Below are 26124 nucleotides of genomic sequence, written 5' to 3' on the forward strand. Positions count from 1 at the left end.
TATGGCTCTCCTTGGCGACCTCACAGACCTGGCCCAGGCTGGTGATCACCTTCCTTCAACTTTCCCAATACAAACCCCTTACGCCCCAGGTGTCCAGCCAGCACTGTCCAGCACGCAGAAAGAATCCTCACTCCCTCTCCAGGCCCACACCCAGACACCACCTGCAGCTGCCCTGAACCTTGGAGAATGGCTTCCTGCTTGCCTAGTAACTGAAAACCGACTCTGGTCTGGGCAAACCAGTAAACTGTGCCATCAAGTGGACTGCAGGTACCCCTTCAACAAGCTCTGAACCCAAATCTTAGCTCCTTCTTATAAGGTTGTCCTTCCTTGAGTACTCTCCCTTATCTCTGGGGTACCATAGAGAGCTCTCTTGTATCTTATCTCTTTTGTCACAATTTAAAACTTTTTTCCCCCTGTGGAACCCGGGAGAGAGGGAGGCAGCCAGGTCCAGGGAAACACCACTTCTTCAGCTGCTGCAAATGCTGAACTCCTGGGAGTCTGACCAGTTTAAAACTTTTTTTTATATTAAGCTTCTCTTGTTTACAATCACTGTGTGGTTTCTGTTTCTAGATTGGACCCAGACTGATAGTTTCCCATCAAGCCAGGCTCAAAGAAGCAACACAACGAAAACCAGCCACTGAAAGTTTCCCTAGACTTAGTTCTAGATCTGTAAAATAGCTCATGTACCTGATGAAATGCAGAATATATAAAAACTCAAAAATCTTAAAGTTTTGAGGGCTCAAGAGGTTAGAAAGCTTATAGCCAAGTCATCCAAAATACAAAAATGTTAATCTTATTTGATAAACTGCAATATCAAAAAAGAAATCTCTTCCATAATAGGTTTAATTTACCTCATTTTAAAAAGAATTTGCAGGACATCACATAAATAAAAGACGTGTTTCTCCTATCTTGAGCTTACAACCTTATATAGGAAATCAGGCTTAGAATTATCAATTAACACTTTAAATTTACATGTTTCTGGTTATACATCATTATGTAAGAGACACTATCAAGGAGACAAAACAAAATCAATCATCTAATATTTTTTGAGACATTTTCTCCCCTAGGGATACAAATTTGCTACAAGAGGAATATCAAAAACATAAACAAGAAATATAACAGCTAAATGAGCGATGGGGAAGGAAAATGGAGAGCCAACCTACCAGAGTTTGGAAGGTGAGAATGTTTGGAAAAGTAAGTATAAACTCTGTCAGAGCTTTAAAGAAATGGCAGAGTAAGCTTTAAATAACCAGAATGAAAGAAAACTGAGTATTTCAAGTATGGGAAATAATATGCATAAAGGTGAGAATATACATAGAAAGTCTGGGAGAATCTGAGTAAAGCAATTTAGCTGCAGCAAACTTGCTGAAATAAATCAGTAAGATTACAGTGGTGGTGTGTACAACAGTATCTTGTAAACACTAGTCAGGATGTCTTTGGATGTATGAACTGAAAATGAGGGGAAGAATGGTTAAGGGTTAAATAAATATTAGGAGGCAAATGGACTAGTCTCGGTTAATGTAACGAAGTTGCTACATTGTAAAAAAAAGTTGTTACACAGACATGTCTGGTCTACTGGTAAGGACAATGTAGAATTAACTGGGAGGGTAAAAAAACTAATTTTTTTTGTTCAAAAAAGGAAAATGATCTTAGCCACTGATGAATTTTGTTCCCTTTCATGCTACTTGCCTATTGTCAAGTTTACTTCTTGAGAGCACTTCAAACAAAGAGGTTTTGAGACACAGTGAAAGGTGGGACAGGAAAAAAGGAAACAAATTCAAAGGTATGAGTGATTCCACATATTCAAAACAAAGGGGGAAAAAAGAAATCTTGTCATGATTTATCTTCAGGCAACATTCTGGTATAACTGCATATGATTTAACAAGACATTATCCCAAACATTAAATACAAAATAATAACCCCCAAAGTCCACATTTATAAATTTCAACAAGAAATAACATAACTAGAGAGACATATAACCCAAACAAACCCAAGAAGACAGAGTTCCTCAGTTTGGTCAGAAATCTCTATGAAGCTGAAATGAATTGTCCCAGAAAAAACTGAGAGTTCTTACTGATAATAAAGAAAATACAGTTGAGTTTCAAGTCTTCACATATGCATCACACTTTTATCCCTTGATCTCAAATAATTTTTGGAATTAGGTTAAATTTTTTCATGCTCAATTAAAGATCTGAAATGTCTTATTAAAATTTTACCACTTTTTCTATTTAATATTTTTCAATATACCTAAAAGAGAGAAAAAGGTTGATAAAACTTTATATTCACAATTCTATTTTTAAAATCTAATTGTTCTCATCTGCTTTAAATTCCCAACTCAGCAGTCTCAATACGGTTGTCTCCTTTTTTTCCTCTGGAAATCTCAAAATAAAAAATACTGAAATATTTAACAATTAACTAAATCAATTCCTTAAAGAATTTATTGAACATTTATCATTTACATTTTTTTCTTGTTTGAATCTCCTATATATTTTTTTGAAAGGTTAGAATTAATCATTTAGATAAAGTTCTCTTTTTTGCTAAAAAACTTAAACTTCCATATTTAATACAAAAGGGTAAGTATAATCAAGTTTCTTAAAATACTAGTTATAACAAAATTTTAGAACAGGCTTATCTTATTTAGTACTGGATATATGTTCTTGCAAATGGGAGCACTAACCAAATCAGTGCTACTCAGAGTCAACACAGCATAATAATCCCTTTGGAGATGCTTTCTAGGTATACTAAACATATTACATCTGATCAACATATAATATGTAATTATCTGATATCTTTGTCTGCTCTGCCTTTAGAAGTCGTTGAATACTGGATTTCGCTGGAACATGCTCCGCTCAGATCTATGTTCATCCACTTAAAATCTATCTGCACTTTTAACGGCCAACCACATTTCAATCATCAAAGTAATGTCTTGTTTGATTGTATGCAAACTATCTGCTGTGAAGCAGAAGACCATAATCAGAAACAGAATGTCTGTGGCAAAAACACCTCCACAGAGTAAACAAAACAAACTTATTAGCAAGTGACTCTCAAACTGGGCAAAAAGAATAGTACAGTGACTGACGCACTAGGCAAGGAAAAAAAGACAGGATTGACTCCACAGTCTTTGGCATGTAAGTTCTATAACAAAGGTCTTAGATAGTGCTTTAAATTGGGGGGGAAAAATTCTTTGACCCAATGTACTTAGAAATTCCTATTTGACAGTGAAGCTACTTATTAGCAAAAACGCTCCAGTTTGGGTAGTGTTAATTTGTACTATTTGTATACATACCTATTCTCTAATTTCATCAGGCTTTTTTAATATGCTTCGCCATGTCTCATGAATTATTTCTTCATTTTGTTGGTAAAGATGCTTCCTGCTTATTAGACGCTCACTTGGTAGAAGTTGCAAAATTATAGAGCAGTCCTAGCTAGTGACAAACCCTAAAGAAAGTTTGCTTTAAAGAAAGTTCAGCACTTACAAAATAGCTTTAAAATACAGTTACTTTCTGATTTTCCATATTCACTTAAGTTTAGTTACCAAATTTCATAAAGCAACTGGCCACTGATATAGTTTTTACTAGTTTGAGCTAACCTCAAAACTTAAATCTGGGAAATAATATCAAAATATTAAAATCTCAAATATTCCCCCCCCCAAAATATTTTATAAACTGTTAAGTACTGTCAAGATTATCTTACATAGAATCAAAGCATTAATTAAATGAGGTTTTCCTGGAATTCACAATGTAAAACATCCTTTTAGCACTGCATCAATTAATGTTACTTACAAATATAACATATTCTTAAATGTTTGCTTTATGAAACTTGAAAGTAACATACTTCCCTATGGATAAGATACACCATAACAATTTTGACATTCCTCAAGCTCCTTAAGTGGACGCTAACTTTATAAAAGAGTCTATTTAAGAGATTTTGGATAGAAACCAGGAAAAGCTTCTTAATGATCCAGAATCAGATGATAAAATGATGAGGATGCTGAAGAAGGTTAAGTCCATGTAAGCTTCAAGAATGGAAATCATCCATCTTCGAATGTTAGACATCTGACAGCCTGAAGACCAAAGTCAGACTAGGACATACGGTGTGGGTCCTTCTAGTTCACCTCCTGGTAGTTTGGCACAAAATGAGGATAGGCCACAAAAATCTATGGACATTTTCAAGTCTGGTTTTTAAAAAATATATAATACTTGAACCAATCACAGAATAATATATGGCTTCTAATTACTTTGTCAGTTTAAGCAATAGGAAAAAAAATACATTTTTGTTCTGTGGTGACTATTTATTGGTTAGACTTTTATTTTCCTCTTCACATTTTCGGTGACTGTTTCCCACTGGAATCATCAACCAGGTCTCTCAGGCGAGATAAATGGTCCAAAGCCCTTCATTTAAAAAGTATAAAACACGTTATAAACCAATATTAAGGAGTGAATAGGTAATGCAAAAAGAAATGGTGACTACATTGTTTCTTAACTTCAAAATTAGTATGAGAGATAAGTTTATGGAATAGTTTTAGTATCAAAACTGAAAATTTTTCTTTATAAAACCTTGCAATCTGAATAACTGAGGGTTAAAATAATTCATCTAAAATTATATAAACACTTACTTTAAAAAATTATATGTTTGACATTTAAGGGTTTTTTTTTTGAAAGTGTGCCAAGTAGCCTAATAAGAAACAATAATAGGTATAATTTGTGTCACACTTAAAGCATCTTTTTCAAGTACTTTGCAGAATGAAATGATACCTTCTGATATACTGTGTATAACATTTAAGAAATAAAGGACATAATTCATTTTTAACATGTACATTCAAGGCAGCTAAATTGAAATAGCACTAAAGAATCAGTTACAATTGAGGAAAACTCATTTTTATTGAGCACGGGGGAAAACAAATGACAATTACATTGAATAATGTAGTATTATACCAACAACCTGGTTTTTCTCAATCAGCCCTCAGACAAACCAAGAAGATAGGAGCCCTTAAGTTTCCAGTCTTCCTCTAAAAGTATTCTTCCAGCTTTCCCTCTCCCTTACCCTTCAGATCCTTGAGGATCACTCAGAAAATATCAGTTAATCAACCATATTTCAGATCTCTGATAAATAAGAGACCAAGAAAAACAGAAATAATATACCAGTAATCTCTAAGGTGAGAAATTAGTGAGAAGTTACTGAAAGGTGGTGACTACAACACCTTATTCTACAGTCTCCAACACAGGTTCAACTGATGTATATTAAATAAAATACATCTTCCACTTTACCAAGGATAAGGAGATGGAGGAAATTAGTAGTGTTAATTACTGCATTACGTCTATTTCCCTGTACTCTATTTCTTAGACACTTTTACTCAAATGTATTAAGAATCTGAATTCTGCCATCCTTTTGGCAGCTTCTGTTAATTTTTGAGATTGTCATCTTCATTAACTAAATGACAATAACTCACCCAGAGTTACTAAGCAATCAGAGGTAAAATTAGACTTTATTATTTCTACATCCTATAGTAATATCTCTCTACTTAAAGAATTATTTTCTTCCTACAGACATATTTATGAGGAAGAAGATAATCTGTAAATATACTTGGGGCTTATCTTCCTTTTCCTTTTCAGGCTGTGATTCAAGAGAAAGAAGATGACAAGTGGCTAGAATCTGATGTTATTGTTTACAAATCGGAGGGTCAACAGATCCTTTAGATTTAGAGGGTCTATGAAATTGGATGGGGAAAAAAATCATCTTTATTTTCACTAAATGCTATCTCTAAATTAGCATTTCCTTCCATTATGAATGTAAGCAACAGCCAAAATCTGTGACCTCATATGCCATAGAAATCAGAGGTATTTTCATATCACATTATAGTCATTGCAAGTATGTTTTATACTCATCAGTACTTCAAAATTACAATAGTTATATAATAGTTACAAAATTACAAGTTATTAAACCCACTGCTAAAACATACGTCCTCTAAGTCTTTCTGTCTACAGTCCAAAAGTTCATATGACATAACTGGCCAACTATTAGACAACTTTAGGTCTAGTTGTTCATCCACCAAATAGTGAAGTCTCACTGGTAACCCAGACATCAATGCCTTCCAATATTCCCTTTAATTGTTTGCTGATCAATATGTGAAAGGTAAGTAAAAGAGCACACCATGGTTTAATGCTTTTATTCAAGTTATGCAAAAGGCCTTCACACTAATACATGTTTTTACAAAATGAATTTTAACTTACCTGTATTTTAAATGTATTCTTATTTTAAATGCAATAAAGAGAAGCATATATTACTAATTAGAAATGTATTTTAATATTTTCATAGTTAATTCACTATAACTGGTTTCCTTTCTAATCCCATGTAGTATATTATTTTATGGTTTTAAAGCACAATGTCAGGTAGAAAGGGGAGTGGGTAATAATGGGAAGGAATAAAAAAGCTAAGTAGAAGTGTGAAATCTTCAGTCTCCCTACCTCAGCTACGCAATCAGTTGGCAGTTCCTTTCATCTAACCTCTATCTCCCGTTTTGAGAATAAAGCGATCTGTTTAGAGAAGAGTCTATCAAAAGTGATTGGTATTTCAAAGTTAAGTGTAGGGAGAAGGGAAGGATAAAATTGTAGAAGGAAATTATTCTTGATTTTCTCCTCTCAAAAAGTGAAAAAGCAGGCTAATGGGGAAAACATCAACCTAAGGGTTGTATTACAACATTGAATAGTCATTCACCTTAAAAACTGAAATTAAAAAACTCATTTCTTATTGTGACAATGTATCTATTGATGATCATTCAAGTAAATACTAATCAACCCACAGAAACTCAGTAACACTGATTATGTGATGGCAATTTAGCTATAATTTACTCATTGACATCTTACATTTGTTTTTCTACTAGTACTACTATACTGGTTGTTCTCTTAAATACTATGTTTACTGGCCTATATTCAGCCTAGTATCCAGCAAGAACTGAATGAAAGGCTTTTCAGAACAAACTGCCTACTATTTCCTAGATCTAAGTAAAGTATGAGTGCATTAGAATAAAGAAAAATATTTGCTTTAGGGTCAAGTTTTCCAAGTCTGAGAGCTAATTCTGTCTATCCCTAGTATAGAATGAAGACCAGAAAATTGAGCAAGAAAAGACATCTGAGAAATGAGACAATTTTCCAGCTATCATTAAGTTTGGTTTTCACAGCATGGCCTTTAGTATTGAGAATTACAAAATCTTACACATTCATAACCAAATTACATGTAAAACAACACATTCTGAAGCCAAAAATTTTTGGATGACTGATGATTCTGCAATCGTCTACTACTGCTCACCTTTATAGTATGCGAGCAATATACAATTGCTCATTTTTTATGACCAGCCTAAGCTTACATGACATAATAGAAGATTCTAGAAAAGGCCCTTGCTCAAAAACTACAATTTTTTCACTGCTTAAAGATAATAATTTTAATATGTAAATGCATAAGACAAAGCTAAGTGTTATAGGGATACAAAACAATTACAACTTTGATTCCTACTAAAAGCAAAATCCCTCTGGGAAAAATAACATTTTAAGCTGCTACCAATCATTTTATACTTCAGATCCAATGAATCTTTCTCAGCTATTTCTAATGAGAGAACATAAGAAAACTGAGTTTCCAAGGGAATAAAAAGAACCCACACTAAGATCCTGGAGTTTCCTAAGGCTAATGAAAGATATTTTAAAACCAGTCAGCAACCCAAAAGCAGTTATTTGAGGAATGGGGAGAAACATAATAAGAAAGCACCCAAGGTACAATCTGTAACTTCTGAAAAAGTTGGGTCTATTTATTTTAAAATATGAAAAGACCATAAATCTAAACAAAACATTTTACAGTCTAGAAAGAGGAATTCTGAGACTGAATTAATTTTAAATTATCCTTAAAACAGTCAATCTAAAGACTGAAAATAATGGGGAAAAATGTACTAACATGCTTTTGTAAGTCTAAACTTACTTCCTAACAGTACAAATGCCTTACTGATAATACTTTTGAAATGTAAAGTAAAAGCCAAATTAAGATTGCTTCAGCTACTCCAAGAGAATCAAAAGCTAAAAGCCGTCTAAGAAAACATGAATCTCACTCTCTAAAAATAGCATTCTACATGTAGCAAGACTACTGATTGCCTACGCTAGAAAGAAGTTACTACTATCAAAAAAAATTACAGAAAATGGTAAAAGCACCTATAACGAGTATCAATTTTTGTGGTTATTTAATTACTTATGGCTCAGGGCTCATTTTCACCGAGAAAAACATCTTCCAGGGTATGAACTTTAACTCGGAAAACACATTTAAGTCTATGACACAAGTTCAGTATCAAAGCTTGAGGTCATCTACTTTGAATTTTAAAGCAGAACGAGATCTTTATCCTAGATAATCAACTGAGGCACTGCACCTAGTCTAAAAGGATAATGCACCACTATCACTAATGAGAGGAGTGTTAGGAACACAGGCTATAGAATCAGGCAGTCTGGTATGAATCCCAGTGCTGTTTTACTAGCTATGTAACCTTGGGCAAGTTACTTTATTACTTGATTTTTATTACTTGATCTGTATTATGAAGATAATAATAGTACTTAACCTCATAGGGTTGTGAAGATCACATGAATTACATACAAAAGCACTTAGAACATTGATACTTGGTAAATGTTCAATAAATGTTAGCTATTAGTATCATTATTCACTGAATCCTACTAAATATGAAACACTATATCCAAGACTATGTCAAGCTACAAAGAAAGAGGCATTATTTCTACCCAGAATACTATAAGTAGAGGGGGAAAAAAAATCACACATATATACATATTTTTTTAAGTATGAAAACAGAAATGATACATATATATCATGACAATTAGAGTCATGAGTTTACATGTCTAGTGTTTCACTTTTCCACCGCTTCCTTAGGTAAGAGAATCCTAAGCAAATTCTGAAAGGACAAAAGGTAGACCGTATTTGTTTAGCCCTACTTACAGTCAAGCAAAATGGTGTTTGTTACAAAGTGAAAAATCTTAAACTCAGTATTCCATGTTTTTAGGGCACTTCATATTCACATAATCAAATCCATAAAATAAATACCCATCTCTTCTACCAATATCATGACTATAGGAAATTCTTCCCAACTTTTTAAGATATGTAACTAAGAAAATAAGTAGATTAACACCTTAGGGCATTTAGACCTATCTTTATATCCAGGACACTATATCCACTTAAATTTCTGTGGCGATATGTCAAACAATGATATACTTACTTATGATTATTTATCTCTTCTAGAGGGAATAAATGACAACACATTTCACATACAAGTTGTTCTTCCAGAATATCCACACCAATACGATCTCAAATTGTTGGTATTACTCAGAAATGAAAAGAGAATTTCTCTAGGCCATTCACATCTATTATAAAACTTCAAGTGCTACAGTTATCTCATTAGGTCCTAAGAACATTTTAAATAGAAAATAGCACAAGTTTAAGAGAAAATCTCAGGATTAAACAATATGCTCCGAGAATCTTAAATATACCTAGCACACCTCCTCTTCCAGCTACTTTAATTCCATCCTGTAACCTTCTGATTTCAATCAGAGATGTTTGTATCCATAACATACTCAGAAATTAACAGAGAACACTTACTTTTGAAGTGACCTATTAATAGGAGCCATACTTTCCTTCAACTGTAATTTAGAGAAATCATCTTCTGAAACCTATTATTAAAGACACCAAATATAATAAAACAGTGAAAATATTATATAATTATAAACTTAAATGCTATTTAATATGTGTGATTAATAAGAACATTAAAAATACTGTCTGCATTCCCAAGGAAATAATTCTAAGCAAATAATTTTCAGTAAAGCATTAAATATATATATATACATTTTTATTTTTTATTTTATTTTATTTTTTTTATAACTATATTTTTCTTCCCTCTCTTTGTTTGCCAAGTGCTATTTAATTCTATTGATTTATTTTTATTTATGGTTGTGTTGGGTCTTCATTTCTGTGCGAGGGCTTTCTCTAATTGTGGCAAGCGGGGGCCACTCTTCATCGCGGTGCGCGGGCCTTTCACTATCACGGTCTCTCGTTGCGGAGCCCAGGCTCCAGACACGCAGGCTCAGTAATTGTGGCTCACGGGCCCAGTTGCTCCGCAGCATGTGGGATCTTCCCAGACCAGGGCTCGAACCCGTGTCCCCTGCATTGGCAGGCAGATTCTCAACCACTGCGCCACCAGGGAAGCCCTATATATACTTTTTTATTCTAAAAATACTACAACTTTTTCATCTTGCAACTGTCCTAAAGTATGCTTCTAAATGTTTGTTCATTAAATATCAAATCTTGGCTTGAAATTATGACTTTACTGAACAAGCCTTTATCTCAAGAATGTTTAAAAGGGGAAGGAAAAGAAGGATGGATTGCACTGTATGTTAGTGTTATGATCATTAGAATGTAAAGAGAAAAATTAAGAAATACAACTTAAGTGAGTAGCATGTGATAGTTCCTAAAATCTAGTCCACTCACTTGTAATGAAAACTGAATTTTGTAAAGCTCTACTGAATAACAAAATAAACAATATCAATTAAAATGTATTAAGTATTTTCCAGGTATTAAGTTTTTACCAGGTGCCAAGCACTATAATAAGTACTTTCTATAGTTTGTTTCAATTTGTCTTCTCAACAATCTCATTTTACAGAAGAGGAAACTGAAATTAAGGAGGTTAAGTGATCTGTACAAATACTGCACTTGCTAGTAAGTGGCAGAATTAGAATTCACAATCAGGCTTGGGAGAACATAAGCTAGGTTTGTAAACACTATACTACTGTGAGGAAAATTCGACCCCTATGAAATATCAGCCCAAAGCAGAAACAGATTTCCAAATTCCTAGGAAATACACAAAAACACACTACTTTAAAATAAAACTTTACATAACCGTATTAAGAGTCAATAAACACATGGTAACAAAATTAAACTTCAGATGACAAAGGTTATGGGGAGAAGTCTAATGTTGAAAGGTTCTTTAGGCCACCTCAAATATAAACACAAGAAGTTGGACTAGACAGAATAATTTTGTAGGGCATTAAAAAACAACTCTTACAATCCTTTCATCTACAGTTTTAATAACATCGTATCTAAATACGATGTTGTATTTATAACCATAAACTTAATAGAACAATCCATTCAGGGGGACACAACTGCAAAAACCTTACAGTGTTAAATCTGAGTAAGTTACTTTCTAAAAAAAAGAGTAACAACAGTACAACTCCACGACATGTGTTATATACCACGCTTATTAACGTAAAATTAGAGGTCAAGCTAAGAAAGATCTAGGAGGAAATCTTACCCTTCACAGATCTCAATTCACTTTCATAGATTTCAATTCATAAATTAAGTTTGTGCTTACTTGTTTAATTTCGCCTTTTGGCTCTGTGGTTTTATTCTGATTAAAACTTTCTTGCACTGCTTGAAGATTAAATAACATTTGTTTCAGGGCTTCAACAGGACCATGATGTTTCCCTCCAGAAAGGGTACAGCTCTAAAAGTTAAAACAGATGAATGATGAACCATCCAAATTCAGAAGGGGAAAAGTTATATTTTGTATTATTTCCCCACAATATAAAATTAATGCAAAATCCAAACAATACACGTCAATAAAGTGTTCCAACAAATCAAAGCTGTAACTCATAAGCCTCCCCTTACCCAGTCACTTAAAGACAATCATTATTAACAGCTTGGCATATCCTTCCCAGTCCTTGTTCTTTTAAAATGAATGGTACATGTTTACATTTGCAATGCATTCACTTAGTACATTTAAAATTATAGATTTTTAGAACTGAAAGGTCCTCAGAGAGCAGGTAAGTCAATATGCTCTTTTCAAGTGTGTATATGATGCTGGTTATCAGCTGAACAAGGACTAGAATTTCAAATATCATATTCTCTGCACACTTCCAAATACGTTTTCACACAGGGAATGCTGGTTTTTCACCTCTTTAAGGACCACACATTCCTTGCTACCTTAAAAACACTCACACCTCGATTACCACTGATCTTATCTGCATCCAAAGAAGGCAACAGCACTTAGCCACATAAGGTGGTCAGTTAAGAGAACCTGTACAGGATATTTTTAAACGTCTTACCTTTATTTTTACATCTTTCAAATGAGTTGCTGTGTCTTGATAATCATCCACAAAGTGGAAAATAGGCCTCTTAAGATGTCTATGATTTAAAATATTTCAACATAGACAGTATAACATATATACGAAGTTAAGCATAGTGGCCAAAAATATTTTAAAGGCACTCTCCACAGTTATATGAACAGGGTATAAGAAACAAGGTGTGGGAACGTAATAAAATGGTGCAGCTCCTGTGGAAAACAGTATGGTAATTCCTCAAAAAACTAAATATAGACCTACCACAATGATCCTGCAACTCCCCGAGTATATACCCAAAAGAAGTGAAAGCAGAGATTCAAGCAGATATTTGTACACCTATGTTCATAGCAGCATTATTCACAATAGTCAAAAGGTGGAAGCAACCTAAGTGTCCATCAACAGATAAGTGGATAAACAAAACATGATACATACACACAATGGTGTATTATTCAATCTAAGAAAGGAAGGAAATTATGACAGATGATACAACATGGATGAACCTTGAAGACATTATGCTAAGTGAAATAAGCCAGTAACAAAAGGAACGCTATAGTATGAGTCTTCTTATACGATGCTATGGATTGAATTGTGTCCCCCGCCCCAGAATTCATGGTGAAGCCCTAACCTTGAATGTGGCTGTATTTAGAGATAAGGTTATAAGGAGGTAATCAAGGTTAAGTGAGGTCATAAGGGTGGGACCCTGAAACCATAGGATTAGTATCCTCATAAAGAGACACTTAAGAGCTCAAGGAAAGGCCATGTTAGGACAAAGTGGGAAGGTGGCTTATATGCAAGCCAGGGAGAGAGCCTTCACCAGTAACAGAATCAGTCAGCACCTTGATCTTAGATTCCCCCACCTCCAAAACTGTGAGAACCAAATATCTGTTGTTTAAGCCACCCAGCCTATGGTATTTTGTTATGGCAGCCTCAGCAGACTAAAACATATATGGTTCCTAGAATAATCAAATTCATAGAGACAGAAAGTAGAATGGTGCTAGCAGAGGCTGGGGGTAAAGGAGGATGGGGAGTTAGTGTTTAGTGGGTACAGAATTTCAGTTGGTAAAGCTGAAAAAGTTCTAGAGATAGATAGTGGTGATGGTTGCACAACAATGTGAAGGTACTTATTGCACAGAACCATACACTTAAAAATGGTCAAAACAGTAAATATTTTATATATTTTACCAAAATTTAAAAAGAAAGAAAGAAAGAAAAAGAAACAGGATCCAGTTCCGCTTATACTCCTACAACCTTGGAGACAGCACCTGAGGCATTATCTCTAAATGATCTGCATCCAGCCACTGGTTTAGAAGAAATTCAGGTTGCCTAATGCCAACCATAAAAGTTACAAAAGCTTGCCTCTGCAATTCGCTATGTCTGCCTTGAGTGAACTTTTCAGGCAAAATTGTGGTCAGAATACCAAAAAAGAAAACTACAAAACAGATTATATGAACTGTTCTGTGCCATTCATGAATGAATGTTTAATAAACGTTGGTATGTTTGATAGAATTTGTTCTGAGACTTCTCATTAAATCCTTGTAGTGAATGTCTCTGAGTACGTCTTTTTGTATAGTATAGCTCTGACTCTCAGAACTATAGTAATGTTTCACGTATTCAAAAAACAATTATTGGGCCTTCCCTGGTGGCGCAGTGGTTGAGAATCTGCCTGCCAATGCAGAGGACACGGGTTTGAGCCCTGGTCTGGGAAGATCCCACATGCCGCGGAGCAACTAGGCCTGTGAGCCACAATTTACTGAGCCTGCGTGTCTGGAGCCTGTGCTCCACAACAAGAGAGGCCACGACAGTGAGAGGCCCGCGCACCGCGATGAAGAGTGGCCCCTACTTGCCGCAACTAGAGAAAGCCCTCGCACAGAAACGAAGACCCAACACAGCCATAAATAAATAAATAAATAAATAAATAAATAAATAAATAAACCCAAAAAAAGTTAAAAAAAAAAAAAGTTTGACTTAAAAAAAAAAAAACAATTATTTAAACCACATAAAATGTGGGAATAACCCAATTTACACAATAAAAAAATGAGCCACCTAACAGCATTACAAATGAACAACATGACCACACTGAAAGGAGTTGGGCAGAAAATAATTAAGCACGGTAACTTTGGAAAAGAATATTTTGACTGGATATTGTAAGGCAAAAGACAAAAAGAACCATACACAAATAATATAATCTAATTAGTAAATGTGTTTCTTACAGCAGTATGGGTTAGCAATTCTGAAACTATGCATACGCTAAGACTGAAAAAATAAGTAAACCTATTATAGATAATAAGAGTAAAGATTCTCACCAGATGAGAAAGAAGTTACAAATAAGGAACAGAGGGGCTAAAACAAACCCTGTGGTATTGGACTGGAATCAGTAGTATCAGTAAGAACTCATGATTTTATACCTGCATATAAAATATACATATGGAAATAGATATACAAATATGTATGTGTGCATGCGTGGCTTAGTAAACTTATGTTTCCTAAGTCTGCCTGCTGAGAAAGTCTAAAATAAACAAAAACCCAGCAGCAATAAGCACACCTAGTGCCTAGATCTTAGTTTCTAAACACCATTTTCCAATAAAAAGAACCATGGCTCCTCAGAGAAGTGCTCAAAAAAGCATAGGGACGTGTCAAAAGGACACAGGAGCAACTCTTTATGGCCTAAACTAAAACAATTTAAGCAACAAAATAAGTAATAATATTGTATTGTATTAAACCTAGAATAAAATAAATATCTATGAGTCCTAATATAAATAGTTTAATAAATAAATGGGGGAGAAGGAATAGCTCTTCATTATACAAGAATTTCAATTAATAATGCAGACAAAAAGTCAATATCCACCAATGGATACTAAATTAGTAGATGAAAGTTTGAGACTACTTGCATAGTCTCACAGTATCTCCCCTACGATATTTATTAATTACCAGGGAAACCATGATTTTACTAAAGAGAAAACCAGTAGGCACCACGTGCTCAAGACTAACATCACAAGTATTAATATATTATAATTTTATATATTACATATTATTGTATTAATATATTGCTTTAGACTGAATGTTTGTGTCCCTCTACAATTCAAATGTTGAAGCCTAATCTCAATGTGACAGTATTTGGAGGAGAGGCTTCTGTGAGGTAACTAGGTCATGAAGGTGGAACTCTTACGAGTGGAATTAGTGCCCTTATAAGAAGAGAAACAGAGAGCTTTCTCCCTCTCTGCTCTCTGCTGTGTGAAGATACAAGGAGAAGATGACCATCTGCAAACTAGGAAGCAGGATCTCACCAGACACCTTCATCTGGACTTCTCAGCCTCCAGAACTGTGAAAAATAAATGTTTGTTGTTTAAGCCACCTGGTCTATGGCATATTTATTACAGCAGCCTGAACTAAAGAACATATCAATATTACCAATGATATCACTATATCATGAACCCTCTGATATGATGCACTGAGAAGGGCACAGCATGATTTCTGTTGCATTCTTGCCAAAAATTCATAACCTCATTCTAATCATGAGAAAACTTCAGATAAACCCAATTGAGGAACTATCTACAAAAAAACCAACTGACCAGTAACTCTTCAAAAGTGTCAAGGTCATGACAGACAAGGAAAGACTGAGGAACTGTCAGACTGAAGTAAATTAAGAAGACATGACAACTAAATGCAATGCTGTATCCTGCAACAAGACATTGGTAGAAAAACTGGTGAAATCAGAATAAGGTCTGTAGTTCAGGTAACAGTACTGGGCCTATGTGATCATTATGATATGAGATGTTAACATTAGGGAAGCTGGGAGACGGGTGACAGGAACGACCTGTATTATTTTGGCAACTTTCTGTACATCTAAAATTATTTAAAAATAAAAAAACACCGTGGTAGTGAGGTTGTGTGTGTAAAGGCATAAGAAAAGGGATTAGTTGGTTAGTATTTAACAGTCATCCATCACAAACTTTGAAAAACTTATGCAAACTTGTGCCTCTACCAGCGCTCCTTACCCAAGTAAATTGCACCACCCAATCCTTTAGTTGCTTGGCTCAAACATCTTGGACTCATCCTTCGAATCCTCTCTATCTCCATCCTACAAGGTCACCTTCAAAATAATTTCAAAATATTTCTGACCACCTCCAATGTACCCACCTAACCCAAGCCTTTACAATCCCTATCCTGGAAGACTGCAAAAGCCTCCTAACTGGGTTCCCTGTCCTCCTCTAGCTCCTTTCAAGGTCTATGTTCCATACAGCTGCCTGTTTATATTTTAGAATGTAGATCTGATAATTTCATTCCTCCAAAGTACTCCAGTGACTTCTCATCTCGCTGAAATAAAACGTAAAATCTTCATTCCATTGCTTACATAGCTACATGATCTGGCTCCTGGTTACCTCTCCATCTTACCTCTTAACCATTCTTCCTTGTTCATTCTGATTGAGCTACACTGACTGGACTCTGATATTCCTTGAACATGCCAAACACTTTTCTGCCTTGGGGTGTCTGCACTTACTATTCACTCTACACGTAAAGTTACTTCCCTATGGGTACATACATGGCTTATTCACCCATTTTAGGTTTTGGCGCAAATATCACCTCTCTAGAGAGGCCATTCCTACCTACTCCAGTTAAAATTTCTCTATCCCAAGTAATTTTTCTTCACAACATTTGTAGTACTCCCTTATATATTACATTTTGATATAGCTTATCTCTCCAACTTGGAATAAAAAATCCAAGATGCAAGGATTCTTCTCTCTTATTTACTATCAGGAATACAGTTCCTAGAAAAGTGCTTGGTATCCAAATATTTGGCAAATAAATATTTGATAATTAAGCTTCACTTAATCAGCATCTGCTATAGTATCTTATACAGAGCTCTAAGGTCAGGGACTTCCCTGGTGGTCCAGTGGGTAAGACTCTGCACTCCCAACGCAGGGGGCCCGGGTTCAATCCCTGGTTGGGAAACTAGATCCCACATGCATGCCACAACTAAGAAGTCTGCAACCCTGAATCCCACAACTAAGACCCAGTACAGACAAAATAAACATTAAAAAAAAAAAAAAAAAAAAAAGAGCTCTAAGGTCAGACATATTCTGACAGCCTCTATTTTCTCTAGTAAATTTCACTGAAGGAAAAGATATATATTGTATTAAAATTTTTAGCTAATTTTTGTTTTGAGTGTTCAATCTCTCAAATCTTCCAGATGTTAAAATATCAAAAGTGTATTTCAATATTTAACAGCCATGGCTTATATTTCTAAATCATATTATATATCATTCCTTATGTGTATATATACACATTTACACTTCATTTTAGGGTTACTTGCAAGATACACATATGTTGATTTTATAAAACTGGATAATAAATTTCCCATTTTAAATCATAGGGATGTATAACTGTATCTTAGAAACATAACTCTCAATAAGCCCTATGGGAAAATATAATTTACTCTATAAGGGTCTGTTTTATATGTTTTCCAGAAAAAAAAAAAAAAAAAACATTGTAATGACAATTTAGGCTCCCTGTAGAGTTCAATCCCAGGTCACTCTACTTTAGAATACTAAAATAAAATCATCAATAATTCTAGGAGTGATGGTTTTATGGATGTGTGTTGGGGAAGAAGGGATTTGAGTCATTTTTTGTTTTATACTATCTAAATAACTTAGAAATTAATATCTATATATATTAGTCATAAATAGTCTTTTAATAAGTTAAAAAGATTTAACATCACCCACCTGATTATCATTATTTAAAAAGTCTTCAAGGAACCCGTCAGCATACTTTGCCCTTGAAGTTTGTTGAAGACTATCATCAGAGTTAACCGGAACAGGAGATTTGCTAGGATTTAAGGATACGAGACAGCAAATAAGTTCCCAATTTACAAAAATTAGACAGTATATAACTGATGGTTATCATTTAAATTAAAGTGGTCACCACTAAATAACCATTAGGATTCACATTGATGCTGCTTGGTGATTCCTTCATCTTCTCCCTAAACTTCTTCCTTCATCCCTCCCTATCTCCTTGCTCCTCCTTTAAAGCTTTAAGGAAAAACTATAAAGAAACTCAAGACATTAGTCTTCAACTAAACAAATAAGCCTTCAAATATAAGTATCCTCCAAAAGCTCATTTGTTTGAAATAAGCAGTGCATTTTTCCAATTAAACATTGTTAGTCAATATTAATACACAAAACTCCCAGAAATTTATTAACAGTTTCTACTGGGATGGCAGTTACATGTTCTTCTACGTCAAAGCAATAGGACAGACTTCTCCCCCAGAACTGGCACATATTAATATAGAGGACAGATTAAAGTGGGAGAAGGATCAATTCTGAAATTAAAATTCCTGAGTTCAAATACCAGTCCCACTCACTTATATGACTTCACAAAACTTTTAACTTCAGTTTCTACATTTGTAGTCCCACTTATGTCACAGAAGTACTGTATAAATTAACTCTATATACCTGGTACATTGAATAGAGCTCAATAAATAATAGTTTCTATCTTGATGTTCAAGCAGAAGGAAAGGGCATCCCCAGCAAAAGTAAAAATTTTCCCCAAACCAAATTCTATTAGTTACAGAGAATAAAGAAACTCATTTTATCTTTTTCATTTATATACCAATATAAGATGTGTCTCTAACTCAAGTACTCAGATATCTAAGAATCTTCTTATAACATTTAAATGTCACAATGCTAATTTTTTCTCAATAATTGGCAGCACTTCATTACTGACTCATTTGATTTGTAATTTACTAGGAACTTTTTCTCGCTTCCAAGTAGTCTTTTCTCCCATTCTTTACCAAAGAGTTTGTACATCCACTATCATCAAAAAAGCATTTACCTGATTATAGAAGATGGGTGCTGGATACATGGGGAATCATTATACTATTCTTATACTTCTGTATTTGTTTGAAATTTTCCATTATAAAAAGTTAAACCAAAAAAAAAAAAATGTCTGGTTGTAGTTATTCTATCTCTCAGTACACTACTTTGAGTATTTCCCAGTCAATTTTGTTTCTGATGACAGATTAATAATTTGTCATTATCACACTGAAGTCAGGTCTATTCCTTCTTCTCACACCATCATTAATTTAATGTAAGACATAACCATAATAATATGACTTTAAACTTCCAAAAATCAACTACTGTACCATAAGGTACTAGGGCAAACCATTAATAATAATTATACAAGTCAGAAGTCATAGTATCTAGTTACAAAATACATTTGATGCATTCAAAAATTTTACTCTTAATTTAAGCATCTCTGATATGATTTGCTCACCCATTTTGGTTCCATTTGAAAGCAAAGTATTGCAGCTATAGGATTTTACAAATACAGGTACAAATACAAATACAACCAACTGATAAGAAAATAAGAAATTAGTAAACATGAAAGATAAGTTTAAGAATTAAGTGAGCTAATTATTAACCCAAGTTTTTTTTTTATAAAGATATTAATGAACCAACAAGTGTGAAATGAAGCTAAACAAACAAAAAATATTCTGGATGATCATCACCACTATTACAATTTATAAGAGAGCATCATAAATCAGAAACTGTCCTGAGTACCTTATATTTACTTATTTTTTTAACATCTTTATTGGAGTATAATTGCTTTACAATGGTGTGTTAGTTTCTGCTGTATAACAAAGTGAGTCAGCTATATGTATACATATACCCCCATATCCCCTCCCTCTTGTGTCTCCCTCCCACCCTCTCTATCCCACCCCTCTAGGTGGTCACAAAGCACCAAGCTGATCTCCCCGTGCGATGCAGCTGCTTCCCACTAGCTATTTTACATTTGGTAGTGTATATATGTCAATGCTACTGTCTCACTTCGTCCCACCTTACCCTTCCTCCTCCCCATGTCCTCAAGTCCATTCTCTACATCTTTATTCCTGTCCTGCTCCTCGGTTCATCAGAACCGTATATATTTTTTTAGATTCCATATATATGTGCTAGCATACAGTATTTGTTTTTCTCTTTCTGACTTACTTCACTCTGTATGACAGATTCTAGGTCCATCCACCTCACTACAAATAACTCAATTTTACTTCTTATTATGGCTGAGTAATATTCCATTGTACATATGTGCCACATCTTCTTTATCCATTCATCTGTCTATGGACACTTAGGTTGCTTCCCTGTCCTGGCTATTGTAAATAGTGCTATATATTTATTTTCTAATCAACTGAATCCTCACAACCCCAAAGTAGAAGTAATTTGTACAGAGTCTCAGCAAGGAAGTGACAGAGCCAAGATTCCAAACTAGAATTAGTCAGTGTCCACTTACAAAGAAATAAGATGCTCAACTGAGAAGTAATCAAAAAAAGGATTCAGGAATTAACAGACTCTGTCTATAACAGAATGAAGGCTTAGAAAACTGAAGATAATAAATTATCAGAGCCTAAGGCAGGATACAGGATTACCAAGAATGCATTTCTTATGAATATACATGTAATAAAAGAAACTAAAAAGAAACTTTCCTACCTAAGCTCTCGATTCTTCCTCTATACTCACATTCACAGGTATCTAGGTAAACACTTTTTAAATTATTCTGAGAAACTATGGCATAGAAAGGTTAAGTACACAAATGAAAACAATCTTAGAAACTTCAAACATTTACCATACAAGAAAATGTACCATTATTTACAGAAAATAATGACTAAGAAAATAAACTGTAAATGAAATGAATAACTCTAACACATGGAGAGAATATAGAGGAAGAAAAAACTTAAAATAAAAAAAGTAACAAGAATTTCATAGCCTTCTCCATTTGCAAAATAGCTGCTTTTGGTTCTAATTCCTCATATTTAATATATATCAATATTTTACAGTGCAACAAAAGGACCATGTAACAAAGACAAACATTATATAATGTACCTAAGGTTATGAAATATTACGCCATCTTGTGGTAACAAATGAAAAATGCAATTTAAAGCAAGCAACACTGAAAGCTATGCTCTACAGAATTACCATGTTATTACCACTGTTAATTATCATTGTTACGTAAAAGATAAATCAGATGTTCACATGACATTCTTCATTTGGAAAACTGAATAGTTTTTCTACTGTAACTTACTTACAAAGTAACAGGAATATTTTCCCATGATCTTTCTGCTTCAAGTTTATCTAATGAACAAGGACTGTCATCCTTTTTCATAGACTTTGGTAATTCTTCAGTACAATGCTCTAGATTTCTCTTGGCCTTCAGGATAAGCAATTCAATTCTGTCACCTAATTTAAAAGATCACATTAATTCTTTAAGAAAAGAAATAAATGCAAAGCACAGCAAAACCTCACAAAGGCAACAAGACTTCAGATAATTTGGAATATACACATATCTGTAATAGCAAGCTATGTTAAAATGTGACATTTGTTGTGACACACACAAAAAAGAAAAGACATTTTCCAGTCACAAAATGCTACATAAATGAAGACCATAAGAGTTCAAAACAGATATATCACTTGATGGTTACATCAAGAATATGACATAAAAACTCCTAGATGTGAGGTCAAATTCACAGCACTTTCTTTGGTTCTTAAAAACAACAAAACAAATCAATTACCACTGAATGGCTTTTCGGATCCTGGGAGAAGTGGATTGTCACACTGACATTGGCTATGTTCAGAATCACATTTATATTCATTAACTAATCCTTTATCATCACTCAAGGAATGTGAATTGTTTGAAGATTCAGAAGAATATTCAAAACAATCTAATTTATTCATTCGCCGAGAAGTTCTTTGTGCCTGGTAACTATGCCTAGGGCAACAGTGATCTTCTTTAAATATTTGATAAATCCTTTGACTATGTGTATCGGGCAGCAAGTCTTGATTGTAGAGCCAGACTGGGTATTTGAAATCCGGTATACTCGTTATCCCTGAAACATTAAGGTCAGACTTCTGGCTAGTGAGCCATCTTGGGTAATTCTTTTCAAGATTGTGTTCTGAACTGTCCCTAAAAGATGATTTCTTGTTAAAAGATAAAGATGGTACAGAAACACATTTATTAGCCTTTTTCACAAGTTTTGGGTTTTTCAGCCTACCACATTGCTTTCCTTTTACATTTGTGTATACAACTGGGGTAACTAAGTTATCCTTGCCCAGGAGAGAGGCTGGTTCTTGAATATTTTGATTCTTTTCCCTGTTGGATGAACTCAGTCTTCCAGTACGTTTCTTGCTTTTCTTGCTAATTCCGTGACCTGCTCCAACATAAGTGAAAGAAAATGATCCATCTGCTGGCAGTTTTAATAGATCATCAGTTGTTAGGCTAACGGAGTCCATGTCATTAATAGTCTGTCCTCTACAGGATAAGGACAAATCTTTTTTGTCATCAAGATTTTCAAAAGCTGAAAACCAAAGCATAGTTCTGTTTATCTTCCTGTATCACATATAAAAATACTTCATAATATTCAACAGTAAATGAAAATTAAGAATTAAGAATCATGTTTGCCATTTTCCCTTCTGGAATATATTACCCACTTCTAAGAGTAGAATGTAAACTTTTTCCACACTAGGGGCCATTCTGTAAGTGCTTAGTAAAGTGTTAACTGGATTATCAACAGATGCATTTTCCAAACTTGTATTCATGGAAACCTTACCAAGGAAAGACCCTTAACATCTTGTGAATATTACTGTCCCACAGAATACAGATCAGGAAGACTAATATAGCCCTATCCCATCAATTGGAATTGATCAAGTATAAATTCTGAAAGGCTGAGATTTGTTTAAAGTCATTAAGCTAGTTAATGAAAGCTAGAACCACCAAGTCAACGCTATTTCCATTATGCTATAATAGAATGGCTTAAGGGTTTAGGATCAGCCATCTACTATTATTAGTTACATTTCATGATCTTCTCCTCCAAGGTCAAAAGGGGATCTTACCTGAAAACTCCTGAGAACCAGAAAATTACAGAATCATTTAAGAAATATATCCAGATCTCAATATTACAAGTCATTTTTACCCCAAAAGAACCAAAAAAAGCATTTAGTTTTCCAAGGCTACAATACATCTCTCAAAATGCTTTAAATTGGTAGGCAAAAAGAAAACAAAGAATAAAGCATACCATTGTTTGGTTTATAAACATAGTTGGAGAATTCTGGCATATTAGCAGAACATTTTTCGATGTTAATCTTTCCAGTGCTTGCACCAAGATACATTTGGCTTAGATCAAAATCATCAATATAGGCCTGTAGAGCCTGAGATGCAGAACTATACAGTCTATCCTTATACTGAAAAAAGCCATCAGAGTTAGAGGAATTACTACCACTCAGGTTGCAGCTTGCTAACAGAGAAGATACTGAAGATTCCCGAGAACAAACTCTGCGCTTTGTATTTAATTTTGCCATGGCTTCCTCAAAATGGGTTATTTCTACCCATTTCTCTTAGAAACAACTGTAATACAAAAACAAGAGGTTAAAGTTCCAATTAAAAGGAATAATAGCTATACACAGAGAAATTACTAAATCTGTAAACGTTTTATAACTTTCTTTAAAAAATAAAATCCATTATCTATAAATTATTTTTAGGTAATGCACATTATAGATTATCTGTTTTAATTATTGTGAATTCCTTCATCATCAATTTAGAAAACATTTATTGATCACCTACTATGTGCCTGGAATTATGTACACAAAAATCATCTACGACTATGTATAGAAAGTACCAAGGGAAGAATACGCACTTTTTTTTTAAAGTCCTAAAAACTACTGATGTACAGTCTTTTCTTATGCTGATATAGTCTATGACATCACAATACCTAACATTCCCCTATACAAAATATTTTTCAATTCTTAAGCCTACCACCATTTGCTGCACATAGTAGGTGCCTGATAAATTTTTAAAAGGCATCAAATGACGTAGCTGAAACAAGAAGGAACAATGGAGAATACCCACCTTCAACATTTTAAATGTCAATATGTAACTTTAGCCAACCCCTTCCCCCAAGACTTAAGAAAACAAAATAATTTACAATATTCATCTATAAAGAAATAAACTGCAAGTCTTACCATATAATGAGCTAGCAAAATGCTCTTTTCCTAAAATAAACTGTTAATAATCGTTTTCTGACATTCATTTTTGATACTATCCTCACTATTTTCAATTCTTATGTAAAATGGATTCAGCCCACCTCTCTTTCAGAGCAGACTTAATAGTTTGGAAATTGCCTTAATGTATTCATCTGTTTCTCCATTATTAAAATTGAGAGAATTCCAGTCTACCTTAATATAGCACCAATAGGATCTATATTTGAAAACCTAAGAAATAACAGAATGAACAGGCACTACTTCAGTAAATAATATGACATTCTTTTAGAATTAAATCAATGGGTTTTCTGAAGTAAAAATAAAAGCTTAATGTCTAGGACTTAACACATGCTATGATGTTATAAAATTAATATGTTTAGTTTTTGGCTATAATTTTTGGCATGTTTAAGTTTTAACAACTTTTAATGTAATCTTAATAACTGTAAAATTTGACTTTAAAATATTGAGAAAGTTTTCCGTTTAAGAAGAAAAGAGTAAAGGTCAGAGCTGACACTAGTCAGTGCAAGCAGCAGCAGAACATAAGATAATGGTTATTTAGCCTCTGATTTCCCTGAATGCTGTGATACTATTGGTATACTTCTAAAGAATGGCTAGGCCAAGTCAGCTCTGCCTTTCTTCACCCCTCTCACTAATGATTTTAACTTTTCTCAAGTAAATATTGTTTGGATAACAAACTTGACCAAACGTTTCCTCCCTTATTCCAACACAGGACAGGTTACCGATTTTATCATTTATTTTACAAAACCTTGAAAACGAAAACAAAACCCTAAAAGGGAAAGCTGTTGGATTATAGTTCTCAGTAAGTGGGTAATAACATTTATCTTAATTCACAGGAGGCAAAAAGAAAATCCACAACCGAATTTTTATTGTGCAAAGTTTCCAAAAGTACACCAAAGAAGAAAGAAAAGTTGAATCAACTCCTATGCACCCATCATCCTGCTTCAACTACCAACACAACGAAACTCTATCCACCCACTTCTCCTCACTTCCGCCACAGAATTATTTGGAAGCAAATTCCCTGCATCTTACCATTTCTTCCGTTAACACTTCCGGGTGTATCTCCAAAAGGAAATCCATCATTCCGACGAATAGAACGTTATCACGAGTGGCCAGAGATTTCTACTACCTTTCATTCAAAAACAGAACGTAGAGCGTTAAATTGCCAATGAGAATAGCTCACAGGAAACGAAGAGCAACTCTTAGAGATAACAGCTCTGTGATTTATGTTATGAAAATAAACATGTGTTTGTTCTGCAGCAAAAAGACAAGAATTAATGACCCTGGAAAGAGAAGATCGCTGGCGCCCCCGCAGCGGAGCATCTTCGGCTTCAAAGCTTCCGCCCTTAACTAGGAAACACCTCCCTCGGGGATTCCAGCACCCACCCACCCCACCGCAGTCCCAGACACAGGCTTCTCACAAACCATTCATCAGACAACAAGAGCGAGCGGACAGTTTTGCCAAGGTGACGGCCCCTAAAGCCCAAGACCCTGCCTCCCCGCCCGCTTCTATCGCCGACAGCGCCTCGAGGTCCAGGTCAGGTCCTCTCCGTCCAGTTCCGCGACCCTCCCCCCTAAAGTTGCCCGCTTTCCACCGGGACTCTCATCCCGCCCCCTCCCTCGGGAGACAGCCCTCCCCTCCCCTCGGGCTGTCAAAGTATGGGACGCCTTTCAAAAATACACGCCCTTTTCCGGCCGAACTCACCGACAAAGGCCCGAAAAGAGAGAAAAGTGCACACGTCCTCAACTCTCCACCCAAAGCCCTGGCCTGCCACCCGACGGGAGACGCGACAAAGCACCCCGACCCGGACGCCGCCCAGCCTCAGGCTCCGCTAGCTCGCACGTTCCTCCGCCGTCACAGCCGAGCGCGCCGCCCGCGCTCCCTTTCAAACTGACCCAACATGGCGCTGGCTTGCGGTGCGCATGCGTGGCGCTCGGGC

General features: G+C 34.8%; 1 protein-coding gene across 3 annotated transcripts; it reads right to left on the reverse strand.

The window, feature by feature from the left end:
• Positions 1–2501: 2501 nt before the first annotated feature.
• LOC309639405 (lung adenoma susceptibility protein 2) lies at positions 2502–26109 on the reverse strand. Of its 3 annotated transcripts, none has more exons than XM_082416613.1 (9): positions 25890–26109; positions 25217–25313; positions 23206–23534; positions 21706–22488; positions 21223–21373; positions 17870–17972; positions 11402–11533; positions 9637–9707; positions 2502–4391 (listed from the first exon to the last, which is right to left on the reverse strand). In XM_082416613.1, the coding sequence occupies exons 3-9, from the start codon at positions 23486–23488 to the stop codon at positions 4319–4321; spliced, it is 1596 nt and encodes a 531-aa protein (XP_082272739.1). In that variant the 5' UTR covers positions 23489–23534; positions 25217–25313; positions 25890–26109; the 3' UTR covers positions 2502–4318. The 3 variants fall into 3 exon arrangements, with proteins under 3 accessions (XP_082272739.1, XP_082272740.1, XP_082272741.1); XM_082416614.1 differs by lacking the exon at positions 2502–4391 and adding an exon at positions 4404–8935 and having other exon boundaries at positions 25890–26102; XM_082416615.1 differs by lacking the exons at positions 2502–4391; positions 9637–9707 and adding an exon at positions 15434–15468 and having other exon boundaries at positions 11400–11533; positions 25890–26102.
• Between the last annotated feature and the right edge of the window lie 15 nt (positions 26110–26124).

Source organism: Balaenoptera physalus, assembly GCF_965194825.1.
Source record: "Balaenoptera physalus genome assembly, chromosome: 12".
Classification (NCBI taxonomy): Eukaryota; Metazoa; Chordata; class Mammalia; order Artiodactyla; family Balaenopteridae; genus Balaenoptera; species Balaenoptera physalus.